We start from the raw sequence: 15,771 nt of genomic DNA, 5'->3' as shown, positions 1-15,771 counted from the left end.
AAGTTTGGTAATATGCCATATACAGCTGCAAAAGGAAGGGAAATGCTGACATTAAAACAATCCTAATTTTTTCTCTTTTATCTCAGTGGGTTGCTCTATTCCAAATGAGTTTCACTTTCACATTCATTACAATCAGTTCTAAATTATCATGACAACATTTTCTGCACTGTAAACACATTTTTTTCCTACCTATAATTGTGACCTCGGTTAAGATAAAAGGCTTTTGTTGAGAATATGATCATCTTGGTCAATAAGGTGGGGTGAAGGTGGGGGTGGAAAGTTTTATCCAGCAAAAGAATTAGTGCTGTATCCTGATTTGTTGTATAGCAACAATCACTTAAATGGTAATTGCTAATAAAAAGCTCCCCTACAAGAGAAAAGAAATAAGTTCATTTTGACAGGGAATGGAAAAAACTAGGTTTCTACTTGCTGTCTGCTTTACAAGTGTCCTTTGGAAGGCACACCAAACTATTATTGGCATTTATAATGCTGACTTAATGTTGGGCAAATCACTGATAATCAGTCACCCATCTATGAAAAAGTTAGATGATTTCTAAATATGTGCGCTTATGGTTGGTTCAGCTTGCCTCTCCCAGAGAAGTTGATTTTGTTTACTCTGGAGATACCTACATGCTCCCTATATCACACTTACCTGAAAAAAAAATTCCAGCCCTGGCTAAATCCAGCCTTTCACCTACTCAGTGCCCACACCCTCACGGCTGACAGTGGCTGATCCTGCCCTACGTTCCTGACTGAGACTTCAAGGGCCCTGCAGGCTGCCTGCATGTAAGTCTACACCCTCCCCTCCCACTCCCAACACCTCCTCTTCCAACCTCACTCTCAGCTGGGGATTTTGCCTCTTTCACTGGAAAGACAGAGCAGTTGGAACAGAAATTCCACAAGCTTCCACCATGATTACTCTCCTGCCAGCATCTAGGCCCCTTGTCTCTGCTCTCCCCCCAGGTGAACTCTCCATGTTCCTAAGATTAACCCCTGGATTAATCTTATCCTCTGTGCCTACTTAAAAATATTATCTCCCACACTTCTTCCTTCTCTTTCCTGCAATTCCTACCATGCCCCTCTACTGAATTAATCTCATCAATATAGAAATATGCTGTTAAATACAACAACAACAAAAAAACCATCTTTCAGATGGGGAAGTAGAATAGTGCAGCCCATCTGGAGGGCAGTGCGGTGGTTCCACAGGAAGCTAAGTATGGGGTTGTGCCATATGGTACTGCAACCCCATTACTGGGTATATACTTGGAGGAACTGAGAGCAGGGGCATGAATGGACATTTGCACACTGGTGTTTATGGTGGCAGTATTCACTACTTGCAATGGATTGAGGTAGCCTAAGGGTATACTGACTGATAAAGGAAATGGTGAACTGTAAGCATACAATGGAATATTGAGTGGCTGCCAAGAAGGAATGAAGTTGTGTGGTATGCAAACAGGTGACTGGATCTTGAGGACAGTATGTTGAGTGAAATAAGCCAGAAAGGAAAAGACAAACATTATAATGCCTCACTGATATGGACTAACTATAATGTGCAAATTCTGAGAATTGAATCTGAGAGCACAGGTTATCAGGGAAAGGCTTACTATAAAGGTTCCTAGATTGTAAGCTCTTACAGCAGTCACATCTATTCCTGAGTTGTAATGGTTACTTCTAAATTCTGAGATGCTGAACTCTCAGTGTATAAAGTGGTTGGGCCCTGGAACTTTGGGTATCTGTGTGACACCTGAGATTCAGAGCCAGAGTTCAGCAGCTACGAATGTCAGCATTACCCCGCCCAGCAAATGTTAAAGAGGCTGAAAAAGAGATCAGACTTCAATTAGAGATATAAATGAAATGGATTTGATTAGGACTAAGGTAAATCAGACTAAAGGGTAAAGGATGATTTGACTGTGTTTTAAAACTTCAACTTCTGTGTGAGACCAAAGGAAAAGATGTATGTTTTGTGCAAAACCTACGTTTTCTGTAGCACACTAAAACACAAACAAACAAAACCCTTCAAGCCCATACCCCTCTACCCTCTAACTACAGTCCCCTCTTTTCTTCTTTTTTTTTTTTAACTCCGCTTTATAGCTAAGTCCCTTGAAAGAGATGGAGTGTTCCACTTCCTCTCCTCCCATCCACTTGTGAACCTTTTCCAGTCACGCTTTTGTCCCCACTGTGCCAGTGAAACAGCTCTTGATAAGGTCTTCTGTGACGTCTAATTGCTAAATCAAATGGTCAATAGTCCTCATCTTACTTGAATTTCCAGCAGCCTTTAATATAATCAGTCAATCTTCATCCTTGAAACTCTTTTCTCATCTCTCCAACCTCTAAAATTATAAGTGTTCTAGGACTCAATCCTTCGATAACTTCTGTTCTCTACACTTGGCGCCTGTGCTCCCATCCAGTCTCAAGGCTTTAAATACCATCTGTACAGTGATGACTCCAGACAGAACTCTCCCCTAAACTTCAGACTCGTATCCAGGTGACAAAAGAATTCTCTACTTGGTTATAATTTAACATGTCCCAAATCAAGTTAATTATCCCCTAAATCTGTTCTTCGTGCAGTAGTCAGAAAATGAAAGCTCCATCATTCCAGTTACTCAGGCCAAAATTCGAAGAATCGTCTGTAACTTTTCTCATTCTCTAATATCCATATCCAACCCATCAGCAAATACCTTCAAAATACATCTAAAATCACTTCTCACAAATACCTTCAAAATACATCTAAAATCACTTCTTGCCACCTCCACTGCTACCACCCTGGTCCAAGCCACCACCATGTCTTGCCTAGATTTTCCCTGCTTCCCACCCTTGCTCCCCTACTCATATCTGTCCTCAACACAGCGGCCAGAACGATCCTATTGTAAGTCAGATGACGTCAGTCCTCAGCTGAACACCTTCTAGTGGCCCCTATCTCTGCGTAAAAGACAGGATCCTTATACAGAGACAGAAAGTAAATTAGAGGAGACCAGCGGCTGGTGAGGGTGGGAGAACGGGGAATTCTTGCTTAATAGATACAAAGATTCTGTTTGGGGGATGAAAAATTTTGGAAATAGTGGTGCTGGTTGTACAATATTGTAATTGTATTCAATGCCACTGAATTGTATATTTTAAAAATGGTTAAAATGGCAAATTTTATTTATATGTATTTTACCACACACAATATATAGCTTAAAAAAAAAAAAGGCAAAGTCCTTATAATGGCCTACAAGGTCCTACAAGGCCTTACAGGAACTAGTCCCCTCCACCTGGCATCTGTTTGATCTCATCTTCTGACCCACTCCCCTCGTTCACTCTTTTTCAGCCACACAAACTCATCGCTCCTTCTCATCCCAGTCAGCCACATCCCTGTCTCAGGAACCGTGCATGTGCGGTTGTGTGCCTGTGCCTTAAATTCTCTTCCCTTGCCGAAACATAACTCACCCCCACCCCCCACCCACCACTTCTTTAGGCCTCTGCTCCAATGTCATCTCTGCTCAGATTAGAGGGTCCTTTCTTGATGACTATATAAACAGTAATTCTGTCTATACCCTGCGTTCTATTTTCCCTATGTTGTTCTCCATAGCCCTTAGCACCAATTGATACATATGTATTTATTTATTAGTTCACTGTCACTCACTAGAATTGATCTCAATGAGAGCAGAACTTCTGTTTTTTGTTCACTGCTATAAGCCTCAGACCCTAAAACAATACCTAGCCCGTAGCAGGCACTCTAAATATTTGTCAAATGAATGAAATGCAATTAAAACTCTTGCTATGAAGTTAAAAATTTGCATTAATTCAGTGTGAGAACAATGCATAGGTTATATCTCTCGTGGTACAAGTTAATTTCAATTTTTTCTTACCCATTGCTTCACACTATGGAGTTGTATCATATAGTAGTATAAAAACTGTGTTGTCTTTTCCCACATCACGTATGAGCTGCCAAGAAACGCCAAATCCCACATGGGTCTCAGAGAGGGATCAATATGTCCATAACTATCTGAGAGAGAGAGAAAAAAAAGCACGTTTGTATTAAGGCATATTTGAGACAAAACTGCAGAAGTCTCAGTAAGGTAAAGGGCTTACACTTAGTCATATCTGTCATTGTTCTTACAGCAAGATCTTGAGCTGGAAATGTGATTCCTTACTATCTGTTTCTACATTAGTGAGGAGATTTGCATGCTTCAACCTGCCATGCTGAGTAAATCTATGAAAAAGCTATAATGATTCTCAGAGTTATATCTTCTAAAGACTTGTTGGTGGAGAAGCACTTTTAACTAAATTGAAAATCCATCAGTGATCTCCATATTGCCTTCTGCTTTGAGTCTACAATCACTGTGATGGTCTTTACTTCCCAACCTGCCAAATGTCTCTGTTCCTCTCTGAACATTGGTTTTAAAGCTAATCAATGTGTTGGCAGCATCTCTGTCACTTTTTTGGAAGACATGAAGAAATCAGATGGCATTGTTTGCGAACCTGAAGTCTTTCTAATTCAGCAAACATTTATGAAAAAATCTACTGAATGTCAGACACTGCTAGGAGGTAGGGATAAGATGATTAATATATTACTTTTTGTGACTTTTAGGTACTCAAATTTTAATGAGTAATTAACTTATCAGATAATTGTTCATGGAAGATCATTTTATACAATTTGGTATAAGACATTCTTAGGTCTATCTATATGAAGGCCAATAATAGAACAGTGAGTGAGGAATACTAATAGGCTTATTAGGAAACTAATCCTACTTGTAAAATAATCCTTAGCCTAAATTCTGTTCTGTATTGGTAGAACTTGACTTGGCCAGTCAATTCACAAAGCATTCGTTAATTGCTTGAATGCCCTGAGGGATATAAAGATAGGTCCCTACATTCCCTCCACATTTGACAGTGTATAAATAGAGCTGATACATTCCTTATGAGGGAGAGAAGCCTAGAGCAGAGGGAGCACAGAGAAGGGAGAGGTTTCTTTGGTCTAGAGAAGTTTGGAGAAAGCTTCACAGAGGAGGTGAGATTTGAGCTGGGCCTTCAATTCCAGACCTGTTGGGGGGTGGGGAGTGAGATGTGGGGCATGAGTGAGAAAGAGTGAGCACACTGGGCTAGGAGGGCAGCAGGCAGATTCAGGTTCAGTGCTAGTCCTGAAAGAGTATAAAATACACTGGCACCAGACTAGGAATGGCTTGTATACAGTGACAGGGTGGATATGGATTTTGATTTAATAGTGAATGTGGAATCACTGTCCTTTGGGAAGATGACTTCAGCAACTGGGTACAGTACAGATGGAAGGAAAAAACTCAAATGTGCAAGACTAGATTGTAAGCTATTGTAATAGTCTTAGTGAGAAGCACCGCAGACATGAAGGATGATGACAGGATGGGTCCAAGACACACTGTGGAGGCAGGCTAGGCAGGAAATTATTAAATGGTAGGAGATGAGGAACTGATCATGACCAAAGTTTCTACCAAACTCTAGGTGAATAGTAATACTATTAAAGAAATGAGCCAGGGTGTGGAAACATTTTGGGAGAAAACAAGTTGAGTATTTGGTATTGGGTATATTAAATACAAGGTCAAAGAAGCCACAGGAGCAGATGATGTCAACTGAAGGACCATTTGATTTGATGATCTGAGTGGTAAAGATGCAGCAGTTCCAGTTACGTACATAAAAGAGAAGCCAGGTGGCAAGAGGCCGAGGATAGAGCAATGAGTATACAAACTACTTTTGAAAGGAGACTGAAAAAGGAAGGAGATAGGGTGGCAGCTCTATGAATTAATTGGTCAACAGAGCACTAATCTTGAATCTCTTTGTAGAGCAAGAAAAGGAACTGGTTGAAAGAAGATTTCAGAGATGGGAAGGATACTGGTGAGGCAAAATCATGGAAGGAGCTAGAGAAACCAAAATCAAGGGTGTAAGTAGAGGGAGCCTTAGAATAAAGGAGAGGGTTGGGGAAGATAGACTTTTTTAGATGGAAAGAAGTTGAGAAGGTAAATGCTTCAGTCTCAACAAAGCAGAAGGCAAGACTGTCTCCTGAGAGTGCGTGAGACCAGGGTGTGTTCTGGGCCCTAAAGAAATGGAAAAGTTTCAACAGAGCTATTAAGTAGAACACAATAAAAAATTAGAAATGAATAATGAGCAGCACTGAGAGCCCAACACCTAGTAAATTTTTTAGAAGAAAAAACCCAGTAAGAATAAAGCAAGAAAGTACTTATTTTACCTACATTATCACCACTCACTGTTACATGATTCAACTAGGTCTTTTGGTCTTTTATTGCTTTCCTGTTAACTAACATCCAAGTGCCTTCAGAGTAAGGAATGAGCACTTTTGCATTATTCATTATCTTTTTAATGTATTTTTAAAAAACTTGGTGAAGTCATTTTCCCACCAACATATGTTAAATAATAAACAGGGAGCTGTGGCTGTTTTTATAGATGAAAGTATGTTTCAGACTTTTACTTTCTGACCAGGAAGTCAGTATTTTAGGAATGAACTTGTCATTTCTCACTGTTATGAGCAGCTGAACTGTAAGGATTTCAGGACTTTATATTATAATATAGAATTATGAACTCAACATTTGATCTGAACATTGTTTACCTATTTTACTTTTAAGAAGTTTCCCATCATCCATCTTAATGCATTAAAAATTTCCCTTACCCAACTAATCTTCATGTATTTCATCTTGTAGTGCCCACTGTGAACTAAGATTTGTGAAATCATTACCACAGAAGACAAATTTGTTATACTAAATATTGTGAATAGTGATGATGTTTGCAAGTAAAAGTTGCCAGCAGCACTGCTACAGAATCACTTTGGCAGATGGGACTTTAGCTGATAATTTGGAGGTCCTCAGTAATTTCCTGTGTGTAATATACTTGGGTCCATCAATAGAAAGTTCATGAATTCATTTGAAAACAGTCATATTTCTACTCACAATAAAAGCCATGCAATTCTACTTTTTTAGGGGAAAAACAGCATGGATGAAGGATATTCTGAAACACATTAGATTTTCTCACTTACCAATTATGGAGAAGACTGCATTACAGTAGTCCAATATCTTGGATTTGGTCAAATACTAAATAGAATCTGCTAAGATCTGAACTGGCTACTTAAGAGATACCTCCATAATTTTCATTCACTTTTTCTAAAATCAAACCTCTTTGATTTTAAGTATATAATTTCATACACACAGACAGGTTATAGATAAGGCCATTGAATATTTCTGCCAAAATCAAAGTGACAGAACTTGAAATTTTCGTTAAAGAAAAGATGCCCTTTATTTAAAAAGTAATATTTGAACTTCATAGTAGCCACATTAAATTAGGTTGTTTTAAAATGAGCCTTGTGGGCAAACAGGACTTTTTAGTGAACATGACCCAGTTTAATTGTGCTATTAAAAAGTATCCAAAATCTAGTGATTCTGTGGTTAATAGTCACATAAAAGGTCCTATACAATTACTAAAGCTTTTATTTTAAGGAGACTAGATCAACCTTATTTCTCCAACTAATGGTAAAGAAAAAAAAAAATCCCTAAATAACTATAGATTTTTAAAGTATTAGCCATTAGCCCATTTACTTCAAGCAGTATTAAATATAAACAAATTCTACAGCATTAGAATTTGAATTCATCCTTATAATTCTGTGGAAGAGGATTTGATTTGAATTGTCAGAAAACTTTTACAAGAATCATCATGGGCTCTGAATTTTAGAAATGCAAGGAGCAATATTCCACTTCCAAGTTTGTAAGAACATTTAGTCACAGTGGGAACAGATGAACTCAAGAATGGAAATTACAGGTCCCCCGGTGTTGACATGGGTTTGTCACAGTGTCTGGGCAAATGAGCGAACTGGGACAGCATGGGTGGTGAGTGCTGTCGAGGGCAGATGTCTAGCTTAATAACCAAGTGCAGGTCCAGAGATGATTTTTGTGGTTTTGGAAATTGGATTTGCCAGTAAGTGCTGAGCCTCAACCACACACTCTCTTGAGTGCCTGAACAAATGAGCTCTGCTTCACTTCAGCTGAGTCATCGCAGAGGCCAGAGCTCATTGCCTATTAGAGAGGGCACCACTGCCCATTAGCTACTGACCTAAAGCGAGGTAAGCACGACTCCACCGCAGCAAGGGCTGGAGACAGTCGGCTCATGGCGTGTAAGGCTGTGGTCAAAGTGGAGGCAATTGAGGGTGTCTCATCACCTAAAGGCTCCGAAGCTGTCACCAAAAAGCTCTAGAAATGTCACTTCAGGTTCTGGTCTCAACCATGAAAACTGCACCCTTGTACGCATGTGCAAAGATCTCTATGTCCTACTTGGGGGTTCAGCTCTTGCTGTGTCCCTTGTTCTGGGATGGGAAATGGAGAGACTGAAGAGGAACAGACAGCTTTTGGCAGAGTTTCTATAGTGTACTGGAGATGGAGAACAGGAAAATGATACTTCTGAGTCTTGTTTAAATAATGAGGTGTAAGTGAATAACCTTCTACCACATTCTATTGGCGAATTAAGGTGCCACTTTGGGAATAAAAATTTCAATGACAGTTCTTGGTAAGATTTAGTAATTATATAAATTCCTGAATATAGAAGTTCCAGATGCTGATTCATACCAGGTAGGCTGACTACATCCAAGGGATTTTTGAGTTTCTTCATTTGCTTGTAAAGCAGGTAGTCCTCTTGTTCTCTTTTCTTCTTCTCAATGAGCCGTGAACAAGTTACATTAATGGCTGGTCTGGGTTTCTGATTCTTGAAAAATACTCGTGCAGAACATTTCCCCAAATGTCCCTCACCTTCCTGAAATAAAGATATTGGGATTAAACAAGCTTGCTTCCTTAACACCCCCACCCATCTCCAACATGCACAGGATGGAGAAGCGGTCATTGTACCTAGCAGGTGAGCTCTGACATCAATAGATGTAGTGGCTTTTGCTTTGTAGAAAGAGTGATTTTGTGCTCACAGCTGAATACAATAGTCCTTCACTCTTTGCTATCATTTAAACACCTGCCTTTTGATGGTGCCCTTTAAAAATAAGACCAGGCCTATTCCAAAGAAATTTCATCAATGTTTGTTGAGCAAACTGCTTGGCTCCAAACCTCTAAGCCAATGGATACGTCACTCTGCCACTACGGACCAACATAATCCTTAGTTGGACCTTAAGCTTGCTAACTTGAACCAAAAGAAGTTAGCGCCCATGAACAACACTAACAACAGCATCTTCATGCTCCCTTATGAGTTAGGTTCTCTCCTTCCAATTTTACAGATTAAGACACCGAAGTTTATAGAGGAACTTGCTCCACATCTCACTGCTTAGTGGCAAGGCAGGACTTGAACCCAAGTCTCTATGCCATAGCTCAGGTTCTGACTAACTCCACCTCTCTACACCAAGATCAAATCCAGAGAAAGCGGCAGCACAGATCATCCAAATGGGAGTAACTCAACTACCTGAATGACTGAGGGATGTTTGTTTGTTTTCATATTTAAATGTAGATATACTGAGTATTCTGGGATCACCCTATCTTATTTTCCAATCCAGAGATATCCCATGCTTCAACTTTACATCAGATATGTGTGACTCATCTCTATGTTAGTGGTTTTTCATCCTTTTACGTCACAAATTTCTTTAATCCTAAAATAAAAGCCAAGGATCCTCTTCCCAGAAAAATGTACTTATGCCCATACCATCAACATCGGGTGTAGGATTTGAGGAGGTTCGTAGATCACCCCTCCCTCCCCCAAACCTGCCATCCCTGGGCCCCCGATCAAGACCTCCTGTTCTACAGTGTTGTTAGTTGAGCACTGGAGCAAAAAACTTTTTTTTAGCTTTTATAGTTGTTTAAACTGGGTTGAGTCCCAGTTAAAACAACTCCCAAAAATAAATTTAAAATGGAAAAGCCCTCAAGGAAACAAATTTTAATCAAAATCAGACCTGCCTAATAAGCCTGTTTCTAGAACTAACTCAAAAAAGTGAAATAGGTTTTCCAGTGTGTAACTTCTCCTCTGGGTGCTAGTTTTGAATGAGAGAGAATTTTAGTGGTGCATTAAGATCTTAAATATCAGTGCAACATAGATACCAGGTGAAGGAAACATTCAGAAAGCAACATATCAAAAGGCAGAAGACAGGACTGGGATGTGGTCTCCTCTGATATCTAAGCTGTTTCCAGAGAAGAGAAAAGGAATGAGGTATTGACCTTTTTGTTTCCCTTTCATTTCCCTCCCACCCCCAAAAGCAGCTCAACAGCATGAAAGCAGCTGACTGAAGATAAAAGAACTCTCCTTCACTCCCTGATTTGGAACACCTCAGTTAGCTAGCAGGGCTCCAAACATCCACATGTTCAACTCCGGAGAAACAAATTGTTGGAAAACAACTGCTTTCCCTTTAGCTTTAACCTTACACTTTGTGTTTGCAACTTTCTAAGTCACAGACATTTTCCTCATGCTCTAGGAAAGTTTTTAGTTCTTAGGTTAGTAAGCAAAGCCAGAGTGTACTACTGCCATGTCAGAAGTTGTTTCTGGATGCTGGCAAACATTCTTCTGGAAGCATCGCGTTGGGGGGATTCATGTTTTCACCTCCAAAACTGTGGCCCTGATATACTTTAATGTCAGGACACTGCCAGCTCATCCCAGGCTGCTCTGACTCAGCACAACACAAGGAGAATTTCTTGGTCTAGTCTCCTCTCCACCCATGCTCCCGGCTGCTGTCTCCCAGCTTGGCCCAGCACGTGGAGGTTCATCTGGCTCTAATTTCTACAGAAGTTTTCTGTTTGCTCTCTTCTTGACCACAGGGAAAAGGAAACTTGGCCGAACATGGCCTATTTGGTCAGGGCTGTAGTGAGGCCCATCTTGGCTGTAGCCTGTGCTGGTGCTGCCCTGCGTTTACAGCCCCTCCACGCACATCAGCTCAGGGAACCAGCCTTGTGCCACCAGCCTGCTAATCAGAAATGTCACCAGCTGACGAGCAGATGAACAGGTTGACATTCGAGAATGAGTCACGCTAAGTTCTGTGAGGTGCTTGGGAGGGACAGTGAAGGGAGCTGTGAAATTCTCTCCTGGGGGACCCCTAGGAAAGGCGAGGTGATGGCTGCGAGGACTGTTCTAAATGCTACCCTGCTTAAGACTGTGAAGGTGAAGGAGTTAAATCCTGAGTTCCTGACTAGCTCAGTTCTTCGATTCTTGAAAACAAATGTAAAAGAAAGCAGAAAAAACCAAAGTCACTATATATATATATATATGTTTTTAAACACCATATTCAAAGGAATTACCAATAAGATAAATTCACTAAATATGGCAGCTTACCTCTGGATTATAGCGCTCCGTGGTAAAAACCAGGTCAACTCTGCATCCTTCTTTTGAACGAATCTGAAATACAGAAACAGAGTAGAAGCTCTATTAACATCTTTTTCTCGTATTTTTTATTGTAGAATATAACATATATACGTAGAAGTGCTAACTCTCCAAGTGTAACTTAACAAGCAGTTAGAAAGCAAATTCAAAGAATATCATAGGTCACAATTCCACAGTTGCAGTCACTTCCCCATTGTGAAATATAATACACATCTTTATATCAAAGAATCATATTCTTGGGATAAGAGGACATGCAAATGGGTAGCTGTTATATTTATACCTGAATAAAATCAATGATGTTTTAAAAGGAGGAAAATCTCAGATGTTGGCCTTATCCTGTTATCCTGCTTGCTAGCTGAAGAGCTACTCACTAAGAGGGAGGCTGGGAAAGGGAAATGGTGGTATTCAGGTTGGAGGAGGGTGACTTGTGTGAGCAGCTAAGTAAGAGAGAGAGAGAGATGTATATGCTGTGACTTGCAGTTAATTCCTTCATTCCCCAACCATTGGGTGCCTTCTCCATGCCCTGTTCTGGGTGCTGGAGCCCTTGGTCCACCAAGAGTCGATTAACAGAGATGCACAACAAGGGGATAACAAATAAGAAATAATAGGATTTCAGATGGTGATAAGTGAAGAAAATGTGGGGGCAGAAGTGGCTGTCCTTCCTAAAGTGGTCAAGGAGGAGATTCGAAGCTGAGATCTAAATGACAGCACGGAAGCAGCCCCCCCCCCACAGATCTGGAGAGGACAAGTGCAGGGATAAGGTGGAATTTGGACACAGCGCCTGCTTCTGTGGCAGGATGAATTACTGACATGAAGAAGTCTGCACAGGCTACAGATTTTCCTTCCTTTGCCATTTTCATAAACAGGCATATTTTAAACTTTTGAAATGTATGTTTAACCTTTTAAAACTCATGAGTTGATTACAATGCATATTTCTAGAGCACACAAACCCATACTAACAAAGCAATTTAAACTTTTGGAAGAACTTTATATTATTTACCATAGTTATTGAGAGAGAGAGAGAGAGAGAGAGAGGGGAGAGAAACACGCAAATGATCTTTCAATAAAAGTAGCATTTCCTAATGAAGAAAGAGAACTTTCTGCTGCATGGAGCCAAAGTTATTTCATATATTCATGATTAAGTTAGTCTATGACAACATCAATTTCCTTTGACTTTTAGCCCAGGAACACAATAACCAAATAGGGTTATCTTATTTTAAATAGAGCAGATATCATCCATCTCCATTACAGAGTTCCTCAAAAATGCTGGGAAACTGGAGAATGGGGGGAGAGGATTCTGTAATAATGTTTACGTAAAATATATTTAAACATGTAAATGTCTAGATGCTGCTGGAAGGATACCCATGGGACACTCACACACAGCAGTTTGCTCGGGGCTCACCTTTAATCAAGAAACCAGTCCTGGTATAAGAACATTGATTTCAGTTTACAAACTGCAAACTCAGAAATCTGTCCAGTTCCTCAACCACCATTCCCCACCTACCATGCCAGGCACAGGGGTGATACAAGAAATATAGCCTCCAGTCCAGCCCTACCTGACACCTGCTTCTAATGTGGACACAGACGGATATGTAAAAGGGCTGATAAGTATGGCAGAATGCAGTCATGAAGGGTGCCAGGCACGCTGAGCTGGCTTTCTAGAGTGGGTGAAGAGCCTGTGTTGGCCAGGCAGAGGTGTGGGGCTGGAGAGCAGGGGATGGCACTCCAGGTGGACACAGAAAAAGGCTGTGTCAGGGAGGCTGGTGCAGGGTCATGGACAGCCTCCTGGCTTTTTTTCTCTCTCTCTCTTTTTTTTTTTGGTGCTGGCAATATTTTATTTCTTGACTCAGACGGTGGTTACATGGATATTCATTTTGTGATCACTCATTGAGTTGTACACAAAAAACTCGTGCTGTGTGTGTTAGAGACACAGCACAAAGTTGCTTCTGGCTACCCCACCACCAGAGATTTATGAAAAGCCTCATCTTTTATGAAGAGGACTGGGCACTTGGACTGGAAGCCTGTGGGAGCCACCGTAACATAGGATAACCACAGCACTTAGGGTGTTATGGCGATAAAATAAGATAAAAGCATAAAAAGGACCCAGGACGGTGCCTGGGTCAGAGTAAACAGTCAATGCCTGTTTGTTACTTTCATCATTATTAAAATCGAGAGACCTGAGGGGCAGTGATGAGGGAGAGGGAGAACCGTGCCAGAACCCAGAGTCGTGGACAGGAAAGAATGCTCACGTGGACTCCGGTCAAGCTTGCCTTTTCCGTGGTTTACTCCCGAAACACCCTGTAATGCCTCGAAGGCTGGACGTGAGCCAGGCCTGACAGTGAGAGGACAGGGCGCCCTGCCTCTAGCTCACACACTCCGCAACTCTGGAGTCTTCACAACCCACCCAAGCAAGGGAGCGTGGGGAACTGTGGGCTGGCTGCCCATGACACCCCAACCACACTGGCACCCTCTAACAACCTTACTCCCGAAGGAGGCATCACTCCTGCTTGTCAGCAGGTTCTAAGCCTGGAAATGCCTGCTGGGCCCACCCTAGAGCCTTCTTCCTTACCTGCCTCTGCTCTCAGGACCTGGGAGGCTGCCCTCCATGCTCATTAGGGGCCTCCTGCGTGCAGGCCTCCTAGGTAAGGGGTCAGGGATGCCCCTCGGGTTCCCAGTCGGGAGCCGGGGGGTGGGGAGACCATTCACTAGAAGAGAAGGAGGAAGCAGAGCTGGACCCGTGCAATCTAGATGTCCAGGAGGCAGCCGTGTGTGATGGGGGTGGGGTCAGCAAAGGGGCAGGGGTTGCAGCCTTGCCCTTGATGAAATCACCCAGGGAAGACGTGCAGAATGAGAAGAACCCCAAAGAACTCCAACCCTCCCGTCAATCATAAACTGGGCAGGCGTATCTGCTATACAAAAGGATTCACGAGAGCCTTCCTTATGTTTAGGATACAATTTTCATATTTTAAATGGAGTCCTTAAGACACTATCTGACTCAAATGGCTGTTTGGAAAAACACAGATATCAAGTGAGGGGCCAGCACGTACTCTTTGTAGGGAAAGACACAGAACTCGGCTCACAGAGCCTCTGAGCTGAGTCAGGAATGAGCTGTACTTTTGAAGAGTTATTTTCTTTGCCGATTCGATTTCCTGGTTTCGTTTTAATGATGCACTCTTAAGAGCATCTATGTTTCACCCAAAATAAGATTTTTATATTTTTGGTTGTACTTTATCATTTATCAAGTTGCAGCCCTTTTATCTCCCTTTCCCGTCCCATGACTCACAAGTTCCTCGGCGGCTACCCTGCTGCTTTCTCCTGAGATAAACAGCCGGAGCCCGGGGGGCCTGCGGGCGCAGTCAGCACCAGCCAGTGCCTCCTGAATCTGGGGCGCAGTGTCTCGTGCTCCCGCGGTTTTAGGATTGTGTATAATTTTGGCTATTCTGTGATAGCGAGTGCTGGGGAAGTCACGGCCACACACGTGGCAGCCGTCTCCCAGCCCCTGCCCACGCCCCCACCCCACCTCCTCGTCAGTGGTGCTGTTTCCACTCCACAGGCTGGGGAGACAAGGCTGATGAAGACGCCCAGCCAGACCTGAAACCCAGAAGCCAGGAACAGGCGGCCTCAGGAGCTTATCAGAGAAGGAATTCCCAGTGGCCGGGCCTCCTCCCTGGAGGTGGATAAACACCCACTCCAACAGCAGAGATTTGTCTCTCTTCCTGGACATGAAGTGGGGCATGCAGAGCTGCCGTCTACCGACCCCCGCCCGAGCAGTTCTGGTCACCTCCGGGGTGCCCTTTGGGGCCCTTCCTGCAGTGTGAGTAATAAAGCGCTCATTAGTTGCAGGTTGTGCCCTGTAGCAACTTGCTCCCCAGTGAGGTCTTTGCTGCTCAACCACAGCCGCTCTGGTATTAACTGGGTGACTACCACATTCCCAGCACTGTGCCAGGAAATACAGGGAGCAAAGCCATCGTAGCGCCCACCCTTGGGACAGTCTAGGGAGGGGGGCGTTCGAAAGATCACTGTGGAATTGATTATTTGATTACGGTTGGCTTAAGAGCTATGAAAGCATAACTGGGGCATCGATCTAGTCTAGGGAATAGGGAAGAGACATCTGAGCTGAACTGTGAAGATTAAGAAGGGTTTGACTTTTGGGGGCAGGGAGGTGAGTTGTCAATCACTCCATCATTCCCTGCAGAGGCAACAGTGGGGCTGAAGGCCTCGAGGTGCAGGTGGTGAGACCAGAGGACAGACAGACGGGCAAGGAGGAGGACTTTATCCTAAGAGAAATGGGAAGCCATGGACAGGAGGGAGGCATTCTGAAAATATCTCTCTAAATAGACTGTGGAGAACCCATGCTGGAGTGAGGAGAGTTTCAAGTGAATGTCAAGTTGAGAAGAAGGGTGGTTTAAGGGGCAGATGAGAAGGACTGGGGCCATGAAGCCAGGTGGGGTAGTGGAAATGGAAAGA

General features: G+C 42.5%; 1 protein-coding gene across 1 annotated transcript in view; it reads right to left on the bottom strand.

The window, feature by feature from the left end:
- Positions 1-15,771, bottom strand: part of RARRES1 (retinoic acid receptor responder 1) — a 39,062-nt gene that overhangs the window by 5,248 nt on the left and 18,043 nt on the right. Inside the window, exons 2-4 of the mRNA XM_037841886.1 lie at positions 11,257-11,319; positions 8,574-8,757; positions 3,849-3,985 (exon numbers count right to left, since the gene is read on the bottom strand). Of these exons, the coding sequence (XP_037697814.1) occupies positions 3,849-3,985; positions 8,574-8,757; positions 11,257-11,319 (384 nt within the window). The remainder of the gene's footprint in view (positions 1-3,848; positions 3,986-8,573; positions 8,758-11,256; positions 11,320-15,771) is intronic.

Source organism: Choloepus didactylus, chromosome 1, assembly GCF_015220235.1.
Source record: "Choloepus didactylus isolate mChoDid1 chromosome 1, mChoDid1.pri, whole genome shotgun sequence".
NCBI classification, from domain to species: Eukaryota; Metazoa; Chordata; class Mammalia; order Pilosa; family Megalonychidae; genus Choloepus; species Choloepus didactylus.
This window is presented reverse-complemented; position numbering and strand designations above follow the sequence as displayed.